Source organism: Chiloscyllium plagiosum, unplaced genomic scaffold (genome assembly GCF_037043375.1).
Source record: "Chiloscyllium plagiosum isolate Xiang-an unplaced genomic scaffold, Cpla_swu_hap1 HiC_scaffold_6, whole genome shotgun sequence".
In the NCBI taxonomy this organism is placed as follows: Eukaryota; Metazoa; Chordata; class Chondrichthyes; order Orectolobiformes; family Hemiscylliidae; genus Chiloscyllium; species Chiloscyllium plagiosum.
Genome location: NW_028270144.1, coordinates 78,957,168 through 78,973,663, shown reverse-complemented (window position 1 = coordinate 78,973,663; position 16,496 = coordinate 78,957,168). Strand labels below are relative to the sequence as shown.

Sequence of the window (16,496 nt, the reverse complement as noted above, 5' to 3'; positions counted from 1 at the left end):
TTTCCCTCTGACTAATGCACCTAACACTATGGGCAATTTATTGTGGCCAATTCACCTAACCTACACATTTTTGGTGTGGGATGAAATCAGAAAACCCGAAGAAAACCCACGCAGACACCGGGAGAATGTCCAAACTCCACACAGACAGTTGCCCGAGGCTGGAATCGAACCTGGGTCCCTGGCACTGTGAGGCAACAGTGCTAACCACTGAGCCACCGTGCCACCATAGATGAGGGTGCAGTGGCAGAGTGGGAATGCCTGATGCAAGTGTGAGCCTGCAAGAGACTGGCAGTTATCCTTGTGCAGTATGGAAATTCATTAACTTTGCAATATGTTGTGTCTTTACCCAGGTCACTGCACCAACCTGGGCTGCTCTCTTGGTCCAGGCTGGCTGAGTTTGGTTATGTAGCCCCCTTGACTGGCCAGCAGGAGAAAGCTTTGCCTTCCTCTCCACCATTCCATTCGCCAACACTTCCAGGTCCCTGTGGGTAAACCAAGCCCTAACCTGGCTTTCAGGGTAATTTCTCTGGAGGTACTGGTGTAAGGCCATGAGGTAAGGAACAGTTCCTGGCTTATAGCATCTGAAATGATACACAGCTTATTTATTTCATAAGGCAGCATCAAACTATTTAAAATAAATGTAGTTATCCTTCAATAATCTAATATGACACAATATTACATCAATTAAATGATAAATAAATATCAATTGCTTCATGGATGTTTGTTTTCTGTTGGTACAGTATGTGCTCTGAAAATATCTGTTCTATTTACAGGCTTTCAAAATGCTATCTAGAAGATTGGTGAGAACCCAACACTTGAAAGGTCGTCCACATGGTGATATAATGAATTAGGAGCCATGTGGATGAAGTAGATGCTTGAGGCAGGAATCACAGTTCAGAAAACTCAGGCAAATTATGTAGAGTAAACAATGTTTTTGGGAGGGGCTTGATAGAGTTCTGTTGATATCAGAGAGACAATTTGTTGCACCTAAACAACTGTATAAATGTACATTGGCGCAATAGCGTCGTATCAAACAAGGTATATATATGTAAATGCAACTAAGCTTTTATGGACATTGTCAACCAATTAGTGAAGCAATTGAGAACTTTCTATAATAAATTCTGAAAAGGTGTTTTATTTTTTGAATGGTCATAATTTATCTTTTGTATGTTATTTCAGATCATCTAAATTGTATGATATGAACAAGCAATGTTCCTCTGGTGGATGAAGAAAGAGATCCTTCCTATTATTCAGCTGTTTACTGACTTCTTTGTCAGTCTTTTGTAGTTGTTAAGTTGCTTTCTCAAGCAGCTTTAACAAGCTATTGAGCATCTCATGTAGAGTTGCTCCAACATTTTAGTTTTGTATCTCAATACTGTGTGCCAACTTTCTTGAATTTATTTCATTACACTTTGTCTTCCTTTCGTTTAGAAGAGGGGTGTTTCAATCAAAACATATATGATCCAGAAAGGTACAAGTGGAAAGCGTGAGTGGGTGAGTCCAAAACTAGATTGTGTAAAAATTAATGGTTGCGTTTTTAGGACAAAGCTGGGAAGAGTTTTTTTCTCAGACACTTCTGTAATTTTGGAACTCTCTGTTTTAGAAAATAACAGAAGCAGGATCACTGAATATTTTTAAGGCAAAGTACTAGGTCCTGTTGGCAAGTGAATCAAGATGGGGGGTCAATGGGAATGTGGAATTAGAAGCGCAGGCAGAGCAGCCATGATCTTACTGAAGATCAGAGCAGGATTCAGGGGTCAAATGGCCTGTTTCTGTTTCCAATTTGTATGTTCATATGTAAATATGACATTGTGGGGGGGTGTCAATATTCTATGCTTGCCATGGCTGTCATGATGATGCATTATAACATCATGACAAATTGAGGAATGTTTAAGTATTGTGATGTCATAACAAGACATCATATGATGTCACTTCATAAACTTGTGTTTGCATCGCAACACTTAATAAGTCTAATAAGGCAGTCGATTACAAAATAATTCCTCTTTCACCAAAATTCTGCTGACAAACCCACTCTACAGGAGATGGCAAATGGAAAGCATCAAAAATCATTGTCCAGGTTGGATTTTCTGATTTAATTGTGAACATAAAGAACATTATGTGATTAATTAGGAACTGGCACTGAACATGGACTGAAAATGTGACAATATCAGTGGAAATATCAAATTAGAACAATAATTCATTCTGGCCAAGTGCAGAAAAACAATGTGGATTGAGGACATAATTTCACTATGTGCTGATTAGCAAACTGATCCTGGCAGAGATTGGGTACAGAACTTCCAAACTATCTCAGCTGAATAGATTGATTGTAAATGTAGCTGTAATGCAGAACAGAGTGTCCTTGCACTTGAAACTGTTTAGAAATTATAAACAGCTCAATTTCAGAACAACACAATTATCTTTACTCTCAATTAGGTTATCATTTTATGTAATCCTGCCAGCCTAAAGTAGAATGTTTATTGACATGTGTCAAGTACTTCACTCCTGTTCAAAAAGATATGAGATTTGAATCACTTGCAAAGCATTGAAGCTGTTGCTTTAACTTTAATGTTGTGCATTACACTGTGCTATTCCTCTACTGATTATTGTATTGTCGGCAGAAGCTTTCTTGTCTTGTGAAGAGGTGAAATAAGTGGAGAAAAGGGCGGAGATTTGGGAGTTTGATTTCAGGGAGATATGCACTGGCTTCCCATTTCCACAGGAATGACATTCTGATCATTCTTTGCCATGCCATCAATTGGGGCCATTAAGTGGTCACTTAGCAGCCATGAAAGGATCTCTTTACAGCACCTTGATCATTATCTCTGTTCCCATCAGGTGAAAACAGAGGCCACCTTTGCAACTGGTGAAAGAGAGCAGTCTGCCTGCTGGAGGAGAGGGTCCTTGATCTGCCCCAATTGGGGGGGCAGTCATCAGGGGCATTAATGGAGACCAAGGGCATGACCATTCAAAGCCACCATGCCAAGTCTTGCTTCTAACTCTTCTGAAGCTGCTCACGTTTGACTCCCATACTGTGATTATCACCCCAGAGTAATCTGCCCTTGCTCGTTATTCCTGGACTTTGGTATTAATGTGTCACCACTAGCCTCAACCTCTGAAGCAGTGCTGCTGTTCATGGTGACTGCCAGCCTCTGAATGCAAAGGCAGGTCATCAATGACCCAAGATATGGTCTGCCGCCAATAGACTCAAGATCCTCTTGGCTTTCCCATTCACAATGGCCGGAAGTATGTCTCACTCTTTGGCGCTCATCATCACGTTTAGAAAAATTGGAAACTTGGAAAATTATGCCCATTGTTTCTTGTCAGATGTTGAAAATGTTTTCTAATGGTTTATTTTTCTTAAGATGATGCTGAGAGGTGATACCATGCAGCATTGTTGTATTACATTTAAATCATTTGGCTTAGTTGCCAAAGTTTAGGATAAATAGAAATAAGAATGAAGCAAACTAATTAATTTCATCATTAATCATTTGTTTTTCATTTTAAATTCAACAAGGGGGAGCATGGCACTGAGACAGAGGATCAACCATGATCATAACGAATAGCGGAACAGACTTGATGGGCCATATGGCCACTCACACTCTTGGTTTCCATGTTTCTAATCGGTTTTGTGGGACCAGGGGTTTAGGATAACATTAGTTAAAGTACAGATTGCTGACACGAACTCCCAGGCAGCAGGTTTATGAGATTAGGAACTGATTCAGTCAGTTATTTAAAGAATATGGTGATTCATAAGGGACTGATGAGTGGGGTGTTCATTTTTAGAACACAGGAATTTGGAAAATTGCTGTATACAATTGTGGAAGAATAGGTGGACTCCCAATAAGCAAGAGATACATTTTCCATTGTTCATTATTTTTAGCAACAGAATAAATGTGGATATCAAACAGCTTTATTACCATGTATCCCTTTTCTCTGAAATTATAGACCCATGGATATCTTTTTTGTGCTAAGCAATATTGACCTATACAACATAGGCCAAAGTACTGTTAATAGTACGTGGAATCTGAGAGTCCTTGTCATAGAGTCATATTCACACAGCATGGAAACAGACCCTTCGGTCCAATATTCCCAAATTAAATCAGTTGCACCTGTCTGCATTTGGCCCATATCCCTCTAAACCTTTCCTATTCATGTAATTATCCAAATGTCTTTTAAATGTTGTAACTGTACCTGTATCCACCACTTCATCCACACACTAACCACATACTGTGTAAAATATTTGCCCCTCATGCACTTTAAAAATCTTTCCCCTCTCACTTAAAAATATGTCCTTTAGTTTTGAACTCCTCTACCTTAGGAAAAAGACCTTTGCTATTCACCTTATCTATGCTCCACATGATTTTATAAACTTCTATAAGGTCCTTGTAAGCTCCAGTGAAAACAGTCCCAGCTTATCCAACCTATTTTTGTAACTCAAACTCCAGTCTTGGCAACATCCTGGTAAATTTATTTTTGAAGCCTCTCTAGTTTAGTAATATCCTTCCTATAACAGCACAACCAGAACTTTAGATGAAGCCTCATCAACATCCTGTGCAACCTCAACATGACATCCCAAAATGGAAATAATAAGGAAGGGTTAGAATGGTAATATTAGGTAAAAAGAAAATACAGGCTTAAGAAAAAGTCGATGTGGGCAGAAATGCAAGTAAAGTCATTAAAACTGGATGTCAAATGAACTTTTAGAAAAGGGCTTCAGTTGAAGCATATAACATATCTCCAAATCATGGAAAGAAATGAAAGAGTAATTCTGAAGACAGCTTATAGAGAAGGGTAGATTAGATTAGATTACATTACAGTGTGGAAACAGGCCCTTCGGCCCAACAAGTCCACACCGACCCGCCGAAGCGAACCCACCCATACCCCCACATTTACCCCTTACCTAACACTACGGGCAATTTAGCATGGCCAATTCACCTGGCCCTGCACATCTTTGGACTGTGGGAGGAAACCGGAGCACCCGGAGGAAACCCACGCAGACACAGGGAGAACGTGCAAACTCCACACAGTCAGTCGCCTGAGGAGGGAATTGAACCCGGGTCTCTGGCGCTGCGAGGCAACTTTATGAAAAACAAAGTTATTGCCCTGAAACATTATCTGCTTATCAATTGGGATAAAACAAATAAATGCAGTAAAGGGAATAGAATTCCTAAAATATGTGCAGTACGTGAGTAAGCCCATAAGGGCAATAGAGTTGCAAATTCTGATAATGAAATGTATCAAACATCTGTGCTAAATTTGGCTCAGCATAATACAATAATATCCAACAAGAAAAGAGACAAAAAGAGGTTAGGGACCAACAACTGAAGATTATCTATAATGTACAAGAAAAGAAATGTAAAACTAAAGGAGAAGGAAATAAGTAAAACAAGTTAAAATAATTTAAAAATGCCAAAAAAGAGAGCAAGGGAAAAAGCATATCAGTGATTCACAACTGTAAAAAATAGGAACAACCTTCTCAATTAGCAAGCAGACACGACAGAGATATTTTGTTAGCATCTTGCATTGGGCTTTATCAAAGATGACTACCAGAGAGGAAGTAAATCCAAAAGTGATTGAGAATTTACATAATACTGTAATCATGTACAGAGTATTGTCTGCAGTATTGGGTCCAAATTATATGAAAATATTGAGACTTTAAAGAGTGTTTAACTGGACTTACTTGGATGATTTTAGGGGAATGTTTATTCAAGGACAAAACTGAAAAATTGTACAAAAATTGTACCTTTCATAGACTAACACAAACAATGGGATATAGAAGTGTTTTAATATAATTATGAGAGCATGGCAAAGGACAGACAGAGATTGAATAATCTAGATTGAGTGACTATTGATAATGAGTAAATGTCACAGATAGGGATTAAAGAACAAGAGAAGCGTCTTTATACAGACTACATTAAACACAACACACAAAATGCCAGGGTTGGAGAATTTGAGCTTTAAGGAGAAGCTGAATAGGCTGGTGCTGTTTACCTTGCAGCATCGGAGGCTGAGGGGTGACCTTATGGAAGTTTATGAAATCATGACAGGCATGGATAGGGTAAATAGACAAAGTTTTTTTCCCTGGGATGGAGGAGTCCAGAACTAGAGGGCATAGGTTCAGGGTGAGAGGGGAAAGATGTAAAAGAGACCTAAGGGACAACTTTTTCACACAGAAGGTGGTGCGTGTATGGAATGAGCTGCCAGAGGAAGTGGTGGAGGCTGGTACAATTGCAACATTTAAAAAGGGTTCGGAGGGATATGGGCCAGATGCTGGAAAGTGGGACTAGATTGGGTTGGGATATCTGGTCAGCATGGATGAGTTGGACCAAAGGGTCTGATTCCGTGCTGTACATCTCGATGACTCTATGACTATGAGTCATTCAGGCAAAGTAATCCATTCAAAAGTTTATACTCAACTTAAGCCTCTTCCCATCTTTCCTTATCCAAATCTATAATCTTCACTCTCTATTCCCTTCTCCATCATATGCTTGGCTAGCTCTTCCTGAAATGCATATCATTCACTTCAAATTCATTCAATATTAGCAACTTCCAAACTCGCACTGCTCTTCAGGTACAGTTTCTTAGGAATTCTCTATTGAGTTTCTTGGCATTTTGATGTGGACACTCATAACAGAACTATTTTACTGCTGGGGATTATCTTGTACGTCCACAATAGAGAATTCCAGTTTGCTCGTGACTTTCCGCTCTGAAGGAGCTATTGAAGGTTCATACTGGGCTACAGCAGCTTTCCACAGTGAGTCAGTGTAGGGATTGAAGTTGAGTCCTTGTAATACGTGACTAGTAATAATGAGTGAGAAGAAGTTGGGCAACATTTTAAAGATATTTTATGAAAATGTGAGGCAAAATATGTTTTGATTGTGCATTTGTGTGTTCAAGCGTAGTTCCAGTTGTTATCTTTTCCAGCCTTGATTTATTGGAGGTAGACATTCATTCAAAACAGCTGTCTTTGTTACTTGCTGTTCAACATATCCACACTATTTCAAAGAAAAAATTACAATTCTGAAATTGAAAATTCAAAGCAGCCCCATCAAGCTATCATCAGAGTGAATAGGGTTGATGTATAAGATGATGGAGATGAAAAGTTAATTCTACACACATATGAATTAGGAGCAGATATAGGCCACTTTGTCCCTCAAAAGTGCTCCTCTATTCAGTCAGGTTATGACTGATCTGACCTGGTATACATACTATCTCTTCAATACTATTTTTATCAACAATCCATCAGCCTCTGCCTGAAAGATACTCAAAAACTCTGCTTCATCTGCACCTCCAGGAAATGAGTTTGAAAGATTCATGACTCTCTGCACAAGAAAGAAAATTATCGTCTTTGTTTCTTAAATGGGTGACCCCCTACTTCTAGATTCTCAAGTAAGAAGAAACATCCTTTCTACATCTACTCTGACCAGACTGCTCAAGATCTTTTATGTTCCGAGTAACCACTTATTCTAAACTTCAAAAGATACAAGACTAGCCTGTCAAACCTTTTTTTTATTAGACAATGTGACTATTCAAATGTTGGTCTTGTAAATTTGCTGTGAACTGCTTCAAATGTACTCAAGTTCTTTCTTACGTAAGGTGTTTAATTCCCCTAGATGTGGTCTCACCAATGGTCCATTTAACTGAAGTATAACCTTGTGATCATGCTGCCACTTTAAAAAGGTTGTTTTATCCTTGGTTTTTTTTTTGAAAAGAGGTTGTAAGGCAGTGGTGCTGAAGGGTCTAGTTTAACAATCGAGGGAGAGTGGCCAGTACTCGCAAGTCAGTTTCTTTCTAGTTGTTTTTTAGCTGTAGCAGTCACAAGATGTGTGAGTCCAGAAGAGTTGCAAGCTTCAGTAAAGGATTCCACCAACTTTCTCTGAAATCTCTCTTTGGATGTTGTTTCCTGCTGTCCATAAGAATCTGTGTTTGAATTTATCTTCTTGCCAAGGGGTGTGTTTATGGGATGTTACTGTACTGGAACACATAATTAGTTAACTTGCTGTGTCGGGTTGGTTAAGTTTTACAGTAGTTAAGTTATTCTAAATTCAGCTTTCTTTCATTTATGATTCCTCTGTAGTGCTTAAGAATATCCTGTTTTGCTTAAAGCCAAGTGGTTTGACCAGTTGCATCACACCTAAACATCCACTTCACATCTTCTTTTAAAGTAAGAAAAAGTTAGGGTCTAGGCTACCTCCTTTAAATATTTTGAGGGGGGTTTGGCCTGGTCCATAACAACCTTCTATTTTTGTATACCATTCTCCTAGCGATAAATTTTTATTCTATTAGCTATCCTTATTACTTACTGTGCCTGCATACTAACCCTTTGGTAATCCATGCACCGGATACCCAGATACATCTATATCTCAGGACTCTGCAACCTCTCACCCATTGAGATAATACGTTTCTTTATTATTCTTCCTGCCAAAATGGACAATTTCAAAATTCTGACATAATTTATCATTTGCTTGATCTTTGCTCATTAACATAAACTATCTGTAACTTCTTACAGCTATCTTACATCATCTTCACCACTTGATTTCCAATCTATATTTGTTTCATCAGTAAAATGGCAACCATACACTCAGTCCGTTCCTTTAGTTATTTACATGAACTGCAAAAAGATGAGGCACCACCACTCATTACATCTTGACAAACAGAAAATTACTCATTTACGCCTACTCTTTGCTTCCAGTTAGTCATTCAGTCTCCAACAATTCTACCTTCTACACCACGAGCTTTTATTTTCCACAATAATCTTTGATGTGGTGCTTATTGAATGCAATCAGGAAGTCTAAATACATTACATCCACCAATTCCCCTTTATTCATAACACAGGTTATGTCCATAAACTTCCATAAAATAAATTGACTAAGCTTAATCTCATTTTCTCAAAACCATCTTGACTCTGCTCAATCGCCTTGAACTTTACTAAATGCCCTTCCAGAACAGCTTTAATAAATGTTTCTTACATCTTCCCTGTGACAAGTATTAAAACTCACGGTTCTGTAGTGTCCTATTTGCTTTCAAGGAAGGAGTTAGTTCTTTATGTTTAGATCTAATAGAACTTATTTTTTTAAATTAGAGAATTTTGTAAAGTTAAAACCAATGCAGCAAATATCTCATGAGTCACTTACTTTAAAACCATCAGATGAAATCAGTCAGGACCCAGGGACTTGTCAGAATGTAGCTTGAACAGTTTGCTCAGTGCCATTTCTCTGGTGATTGTAATTTTCTTGACTTCTTCTTTCTGTAACATTTCCTGATTTATGGTTATTTCCGAATTGAAATTTTCATACTCCACAGTGTAGAGTAGCGTGCATACTACACATGGTGGGCACTGAGCTAAGCTGAAGTTTTGCCCATTCCTTTATATAACTGGGTGGTGCATGAAGCTGTTTGAAGAGCTTGAGCAGGCAGTAGCTGGAGTTGGGTATTGTCTCCTATTGGAGTCACATGTGTCCTCTCTGCATCTTGTTAGTAATTATTAATATGTTTAAGAGTTAACACAACCTGAGATGTAATAAAATGCATCTTGTTATCAAAGGCAAGGGCCTCTTCTGCTGAGACTTAATCATGGGCCATTCTCCACTGCAAAGTATGGAATGGCCCCTTAAACTAGCATTGAACTTAAGACTGATGGCAGAACTCTACCTCAATCACAATTCACCATGGTGGGTATCCAGACATCACAGTATATTTTGGTAAAATGGTGTCAACAGTGGTCTTCTCATTTAGTGTTATAGAGCATGGTTCAGGTGGATGGGAAAGCAATCATTGTAGATTGAGGACATGATCTGATTTTATTTCAGATCTCCAATATTTCCAGCTTTTCCTTCTTTCATTGTCTATAGATTCCATGTTGCATAATGAATTTGATAAATGTTTAATTGTAACAGAAGCTAAAAACCATTCTGATGTAATCAATAAAATAATGATATTCTAGAGTAGCTTTTTGCACAGAAAGAAATATCATTAAGGCTAAATTGGAGGGAGAAGTTGCTCATAAGAGAGAAACCTTTAGTAAGGAGCCAGGCAGTCTGCAAGAAAGCAGATTCAATGATTTGATTGAAACATTAACCGTATAAATGAAAGGCGATGTCTTATTTCATCATTTAGCATGTCTTGGATTAGAAGGCCGAAAACTGTAAATTGCATCACAATCAAGATAAAAACAGAAAATGTTGGAAATGCTCAACAGCTCAGATAAAATCTGTGCTCCAGGTAGCAACCATGGAGAAGATTGGCACTGTTTTATTTCATGGCCTCCTTTGCTGGTCCTGGGGGAGGAGGATGTCCCATGGCTGCACTTGCCATCCAGCAGGACCTCCAGATCCCTGCCCACAAATTTCCCTCATCTGCCATATTCAGGGTAAATATCAAGAACTATTCAGGACAGCTCCGGACTAACAGCTGTACCTGGGTTCACGTTGGCCTTTTAAAGAAGATGCTGCCACTAGGGATGTCATCAGGGTATCACAGCAGTGATGATTTGTTTCAGGAACAGTGTGTGGTAAAATAGGGTTAGACTTGGACAAGAAGGGTATCATAAGGGTGGAGTAGGTAGGTAGTTAATGAGGCCAGCTTGGTACGAAACTGAGAGAATGTTTTATGGCCTTCGGTGAGAAATTCTCCAGAAAACTTGACAAAACTGTCTCTTCAAAAAAGTAAAATTCAGCCTAAACTTAATATTTCAGACTGATGAACCTTTCACTGTAACTCTGATGAAAGGCAATCAACCGAAATTGTTAACTTTATTTCTCTTCCAAGGATTCTGCATGACCAGTTGTGTCTTTTCAACAGTTTCTGTTATTTTAGATTTCTGGGCATCCACACTATTTTATTCTCACATTCAAGGTTTCCACTTATATCATTCAAACTGTTTTGACTGATAGCTCTGCGCTCGGAGTACTGTTGGCCAAGTCTCTGCCTGTCTCTTTATTGATTGTATTATATGTTCATGTCACTGAGGTATGATGAAACTTGTAGTATTTGTTATGGATTTTTAAGGTACATTTTAGGAAGACTTTGTAAAGCACCATGAACCAGGGACTCTAATTGCATGGTTTCAGCATGAGCATATATGGACAGACACAAGTACTCCACAAATTATTGCAAAATTTACCATGCCTTTTAAAATCAATCGTTTCTAATAAATGTGTATTATAAAATATAAATTATAATATTAATGGCACACTTATCAATAATATTCTTGTAATTGTGGAAGTTGAAGTGGAACATAGCAGCCTGCGTATTTTAAACAAACAAGACAGACATATAAATGATATATAATTTGGGTTGCACTCATGGATTACGAGACTCATGATCAGAGATAGGCATTCATCCAGTTACATTAAGGTATCCCAATAAAACACAACCCTCATGTCACGCAATGAAAAATATCATCAGAGTTTCAGACTTATGTAATCATTGAGCTGAAGGCAAGTAAGTTCTTACATAATGGGGAAAAACAATCTTAATTTTTCTAGCATCATCTGTTCATGTGCAAGCCCTGGTTGATTCTCCTTAAGGTTAAAGATGCTCAATAAAAAGGAATAACATTTCCATAATGATGAATGACAATTTCCTTTGTGTAATTAAGTCTTTGATAAATTGCTATTGTCAGTTCAAGTAACATCATATAATCAAAATCTGGCTGAATCAGCTCCACATGGACCTAAATAATATCAGAGATAAGCTTACCATGAAGGCCCTGCCTTTCCATACCCATTGCCGTGGTGACTTTTAAGTTAGACTCACCATTTGTCATCTCTTTGTAATGAGAAAGCAGCCTGATGTTTTGCTGAGACTATGGTATGAGACTATGCAACTTTACTCAATAAATGCAGTTCCCTCAAGGCCTCTGTTTTCAAATCTCTGTTCTCCTCTGCTCCACTGATATCAGAGTAATATCAGCAGTTGAATCATCATTACTGACACGTTGCTTCATTCCACGAAGTTGTCAAATTCCTGTATACCTTTTGATTTAAGAAATTGGAATCTGTTTCTATTAGGATTCTTAAGGAACTTGTAATAGCAAATCCTGAGAGGATGTTCCCCCTCGTGGGAGGGTTTAGTAGCAGATGGCGTAGTCTCAGAATAAAAGGGTGCCAATTTCAGACTGCGATAAGGAGGAAATTCTTCTCTCAGAGGACTTAGAGTCTTTGGAACTCATTGTCACAGAGAGCTGTGGGAACAAGGCAGGGATTGGTAGGTTTTTGATTAATAGGGGAATCAAAGGTTATGGATAAATGGCAGGAAAATGGATGAGAGGAACGTTTGCTCACCCTATTGCAAGATGGCAGCAGAGTTCCTCAGCTCGCCAGTTCCTTTTCCTCATTTGTTTTTCTGTTTCCCTCCTTGCTGCAGTTTTTCTTCACTGCCCCCACAACTTTTAACTTCTTAAACTAGCCTACCTAGAGGGAATGGAGAACAGATTCCGAGACTAGCCCGGCACAGGGCAACGAATTGGAGTCCAAACCAGCATGGGAAGCAAGTCGCAGCCAGAGACCAGAGTGGGAGCAGACTAAGCCCAGACCAACCTGGGAGGTGAGTCCCAGAAGCAAGTTGCAACCAAAACCTGGAACGGGAACTGAGTGAATGCGGGCCGAACTGGGAACCCAAATTGTGGCTGGATCCCAGAGCGGCAGTAGAGCGAACAGCGGCCGAGCTGGGAATGGAGTTGCGGCTGGAGCCCGGAGCAGGAGCAGAGTGAACACGGGCCGAGCTGGGAATGGTGTTGCGGCTGGAGCCCAGAACGGGAGCAGAGTGAACACGGGCCGAGCTGGGAGTGGAGTTGCGGCTGGAACCTGGAGTGCAGAGAGTGAGCACAGGCCAAGACCCAGAAGTGAGTCATGGTCGTAGCCCAGAGTGCGAAGCAGAACGAGTATGGGGGAATAATCCTGGAAGCGAGTCAGTAGCAGAGGCCAGAGCGCAGAGGCAGCAAGGCCTCATGTTCTGAAGCCTGGTGGGTATGGACTGAGTGAAAAATGACAATGACTTGAGTACTTTAAAGATACACTTTATTATCATTCTGGATTTCTTAAACTCTGCATTGCCATGCTAGTCTCATTTTTTACTATTTCAATTCTATAACAATACAAAGTATCAGGACCTAGGTACCTTGTACCTAAGATGGTGTCGAGAGGCGACATTACAAACATTTCACTGCACTCATTCGAGTACACCTGACAATAAAGAAACTATGCACTATGCATGACTGAGCTCAGGTGGACTGAGCTCAAGGGGCTGAATGGTTTGCTATTTTTTTTTATTTCCTATGGTGAATAGGACTCTACCACACTTTCTAGAATGCAGATCGGTGCTGTATTTTCAAAATTTCATAATGTTTACTCTAGCCTTTCAAACTCTTTACCCCTCTTTCCTCATTTAAGATGCTTCTGAAAACCTAACCACGTGATGAAGACTTGGTCCTGCCATCTTAAGTGGTTCAATGCCAGATTTTATTTAATGTCCCTTATGTGAAGAGTCTTTGGATATTTAATCGTATAAAACATGTTTTATTAATGCAAGTTGTTCTTGTGCAAAACATTTTTTGTCATCTGAAATCAAAATCTGTGGTAAAGGAGAGAAGTGTAATTTATTAGCTATTTATTATATTATCATTTATAGTTCCAGATTATAACAAAAATAGTTTGTTGTTTGCTTAAACTTCCCAATTGAAAGGGTGGGTGGGGACCACTTATATCTGCCTGTTTCTTTTTATTTTCTCACAAATTCCTGACTTGAAGAAATTCTGTAGAGTCAATACCAATTTAATGTCCATTTCAATATGAAATTGGAGAGAGGTTTTGCATGATATTTTGATGTGCAAAATGCTCACGTTTGATTACACTTTCTGATGCTATTGAGGGGCTTTTAATGGAATAGTTCTTACCAGAATGCCCGGACTGTATTCAGAGACCGGAATTTTGAACGAGAGGTCTCTGTTGAGGTTCTTCCTAAGAGCCAAGGCATTAACATTCCAGCTCAGGTTTCCGTGACCAGTCAGGACAGCAAGTGGGATAACATAGTCATTCTGTCAAAATGAAGATTTCCAATTAGTAGGGCCAAATCATGCATTACACCAACTCACCTGCACCTGGACTTTTGGAGAGGGGCGGGGGGGGTCTTGCAAGGTTGTTCTCCAGGTGTCTCACTCTTGCTTGAAGATCTTGTTGTGGGAATTGAGTAGCTGAAATGAGGTGAACTCTGCCAAAAGCAGGTAGAAGAGAACAAGTATGCCAACCAACTAGATGTGGATGGCAGGAGCTGAGGAAGTCAATAGCAGAAGTCTGGCTTTTCCAACTTAAGGAGAGTGCACCAACAGGATCCAGGACCGCAGAGGGGCAGAAGAGTGGATGATGTCACCTTTACAGCATTCCCCTGCACAGCCGGGCTCAAGACAAAACAGCAGGCAGCTCAATTTATTGATTGCTGTCTCTGCAGGAACCTCATATACCAAATAAATGTTCACACTTTGGGAGAAGATTTGTAGCTCGGGTGCTCGTTGTTGTGGTTCTGTTCACTGAGCTGGGAATTTGTGTTGCAGACATTTCATCCCCTGGCTAGGTGACATCCTCAGTGCTTGGAAGCCTCCTGTGAAGCGCTTCTGTGTTGTTTTCTCCGGTATTTATAGTGGTTTGTCTCTGCCACTTCTGGTTGTCAGTTCCAGCTGTCCGCTGCCGTGGCCGGTATATTGGGTCCAGGTCGATGTGTTTCTTGATAGAAAGAAGTTGCATCAAGACACTGTTCAAAAGGGCCACAACACACTGCAGCACACCTGAACTGCAAAAAGAGGAAGAAGAACACCTCTACAATATATTCGCCAAAACGGATACCCCCACAATTCCTAAGGGAAAGACAATGGAATGAGGACATGGCACAATCCAAAGGACTAGCCACGTTACCATACATCAAGAACATCTCTGAACTGACAGCCAGACTACTACGACCACTAGGACTCATAACAGCACACAAACCAACAGCCACTCTCAGACAACAACTCACCAGGACAAAGGACCCGATACCCAGCATGAGCAAAACCAACGTAGTGTACAAAATCCCATGCAAGGACTGCACAAAACACTGCATAGGACAAACAGGAAGACAGCTAACGATCCGCATCCATGAACACCAACCAGCCACGAAACGACATGACCAGCTATCTGTAGTAGCCACACACTCAGATGACAAGCAACATGAAATCGACTGGGACAACACTACTATTATAGGTCAAGCCAAACAGAGAACAGCCAGGGAGTTCCTAGAGGCATGGCACTCATCCACAGATTCTATCAACAAACACATCGACCTGGACCCAATATACCGGCCACTGCAGCGGACAGCTGAAACTGACAACCGGAAGCGGCAGAGACAAACCACTATAAATGCCGGAGGAAACATCACAGAAGCGCTTCACAGGAGGCTCCCAAACACTGTGGATGTCACCTAGCCAGGGGACGAAACGTCTGCAACACAAATTCCCAGCTTGGCGAGCAGAACCACAATAATGTTCACACTCACCCTCAGCCTCTCACAACTATATCTCACTGACCTGACAAAAGCCCTTTTGAAATTTCATACATCTGTGCCTTTACTCTTTGCAGGAGAAGAAAGCAAATGATTTGGCAAGAGGTAAAGATCCCAGGAGGAAGATTGGGTCTGGGGATTTGTGTGTCTGTGTTTGTGTGTGCATATGTGTGTGTGTGTGTGCGTGTGTGTGGCTGTGTGTGTGTGGCTGTGTGTATGTGGCTGTGTGTGTGTATGTGCCTGTGCATCTATCTCTATATGTGTCTATGCATGTGTGATATGTATTTGTGTGTGTGTCCGTGTGGGACATTTGTGAAAGAACAGAGCTGCAGCACTGAACTGAGAGAATTACCCAAAAGAATGTGGTGAGGAATGTGTCATGAAAGAGCAAAGGCAAGAATTTAGCGAGTATGAAATTCAGCGTAGAGAGTAAACAAGCAGCTAAGTCATTTCAACCATCGCAGCAATAAACATGTAAATATATAAATAAATAATAACATTATTTCATTAAAGCAAAGCAAATATAATAAAGATGAACTAAGTAGAGGAAACCAACATTGAGGATTCTGAATTGCATTAAATGAAAATCTCATCTTGTAAATAATGAATTGTAGTTATGAGAACTAAAATACGATAAACAAAAATAAAGAACTAATTGGTTTTAAATTAATATGAAATCAAGCTAAATCCATCTACTAAATATAACCTAGATCAAGAGTAATTCTAGGATGCCACAAATTAAATTGCTTTCAATAAATGAATTATTAAAACTAGAAATGTCAGTGCAAGCCATGTACTGAGACTGTAATAATGGCAATCTTTGTGGCTGTTTTGGATTGCCACATTTATAAGTACTGCTTCTGCCTTGAGATCCTGCAGCACAGAGACCTTGAGCTGGAGTATTAGTTGAACACACATCAACACATAAGGGAGAAGGAAGAATTTCTGACAGTATTCTCTAGAAAAAA

The 16,496-nt window shown here is 39.8% G+C and overlaps 1 protein-coding gene across 1 annotated transcript in view; it reads right to left on the bottom strand.

Annotated features, from left to right (window-relative positions):
* The window catches only part of LOC148149789 (uncharacterized), a 128,572-nt gene that overhangs the window by 80,832 nt on the left and 31,244 nt on the right, over positions 1-16,496 (bottom strand). Inside the window, exon 3 of the mRNA XM_087988552.1 lies at positions 13,895-14,035. Within this exon, the coding sequence (XP_087844678.1) occupies positions 13,895-14,035 (141 nt within the window). The remainder of the gene's footprint in view (positions 1-13,894; positions 14,036-16,496) is intronic.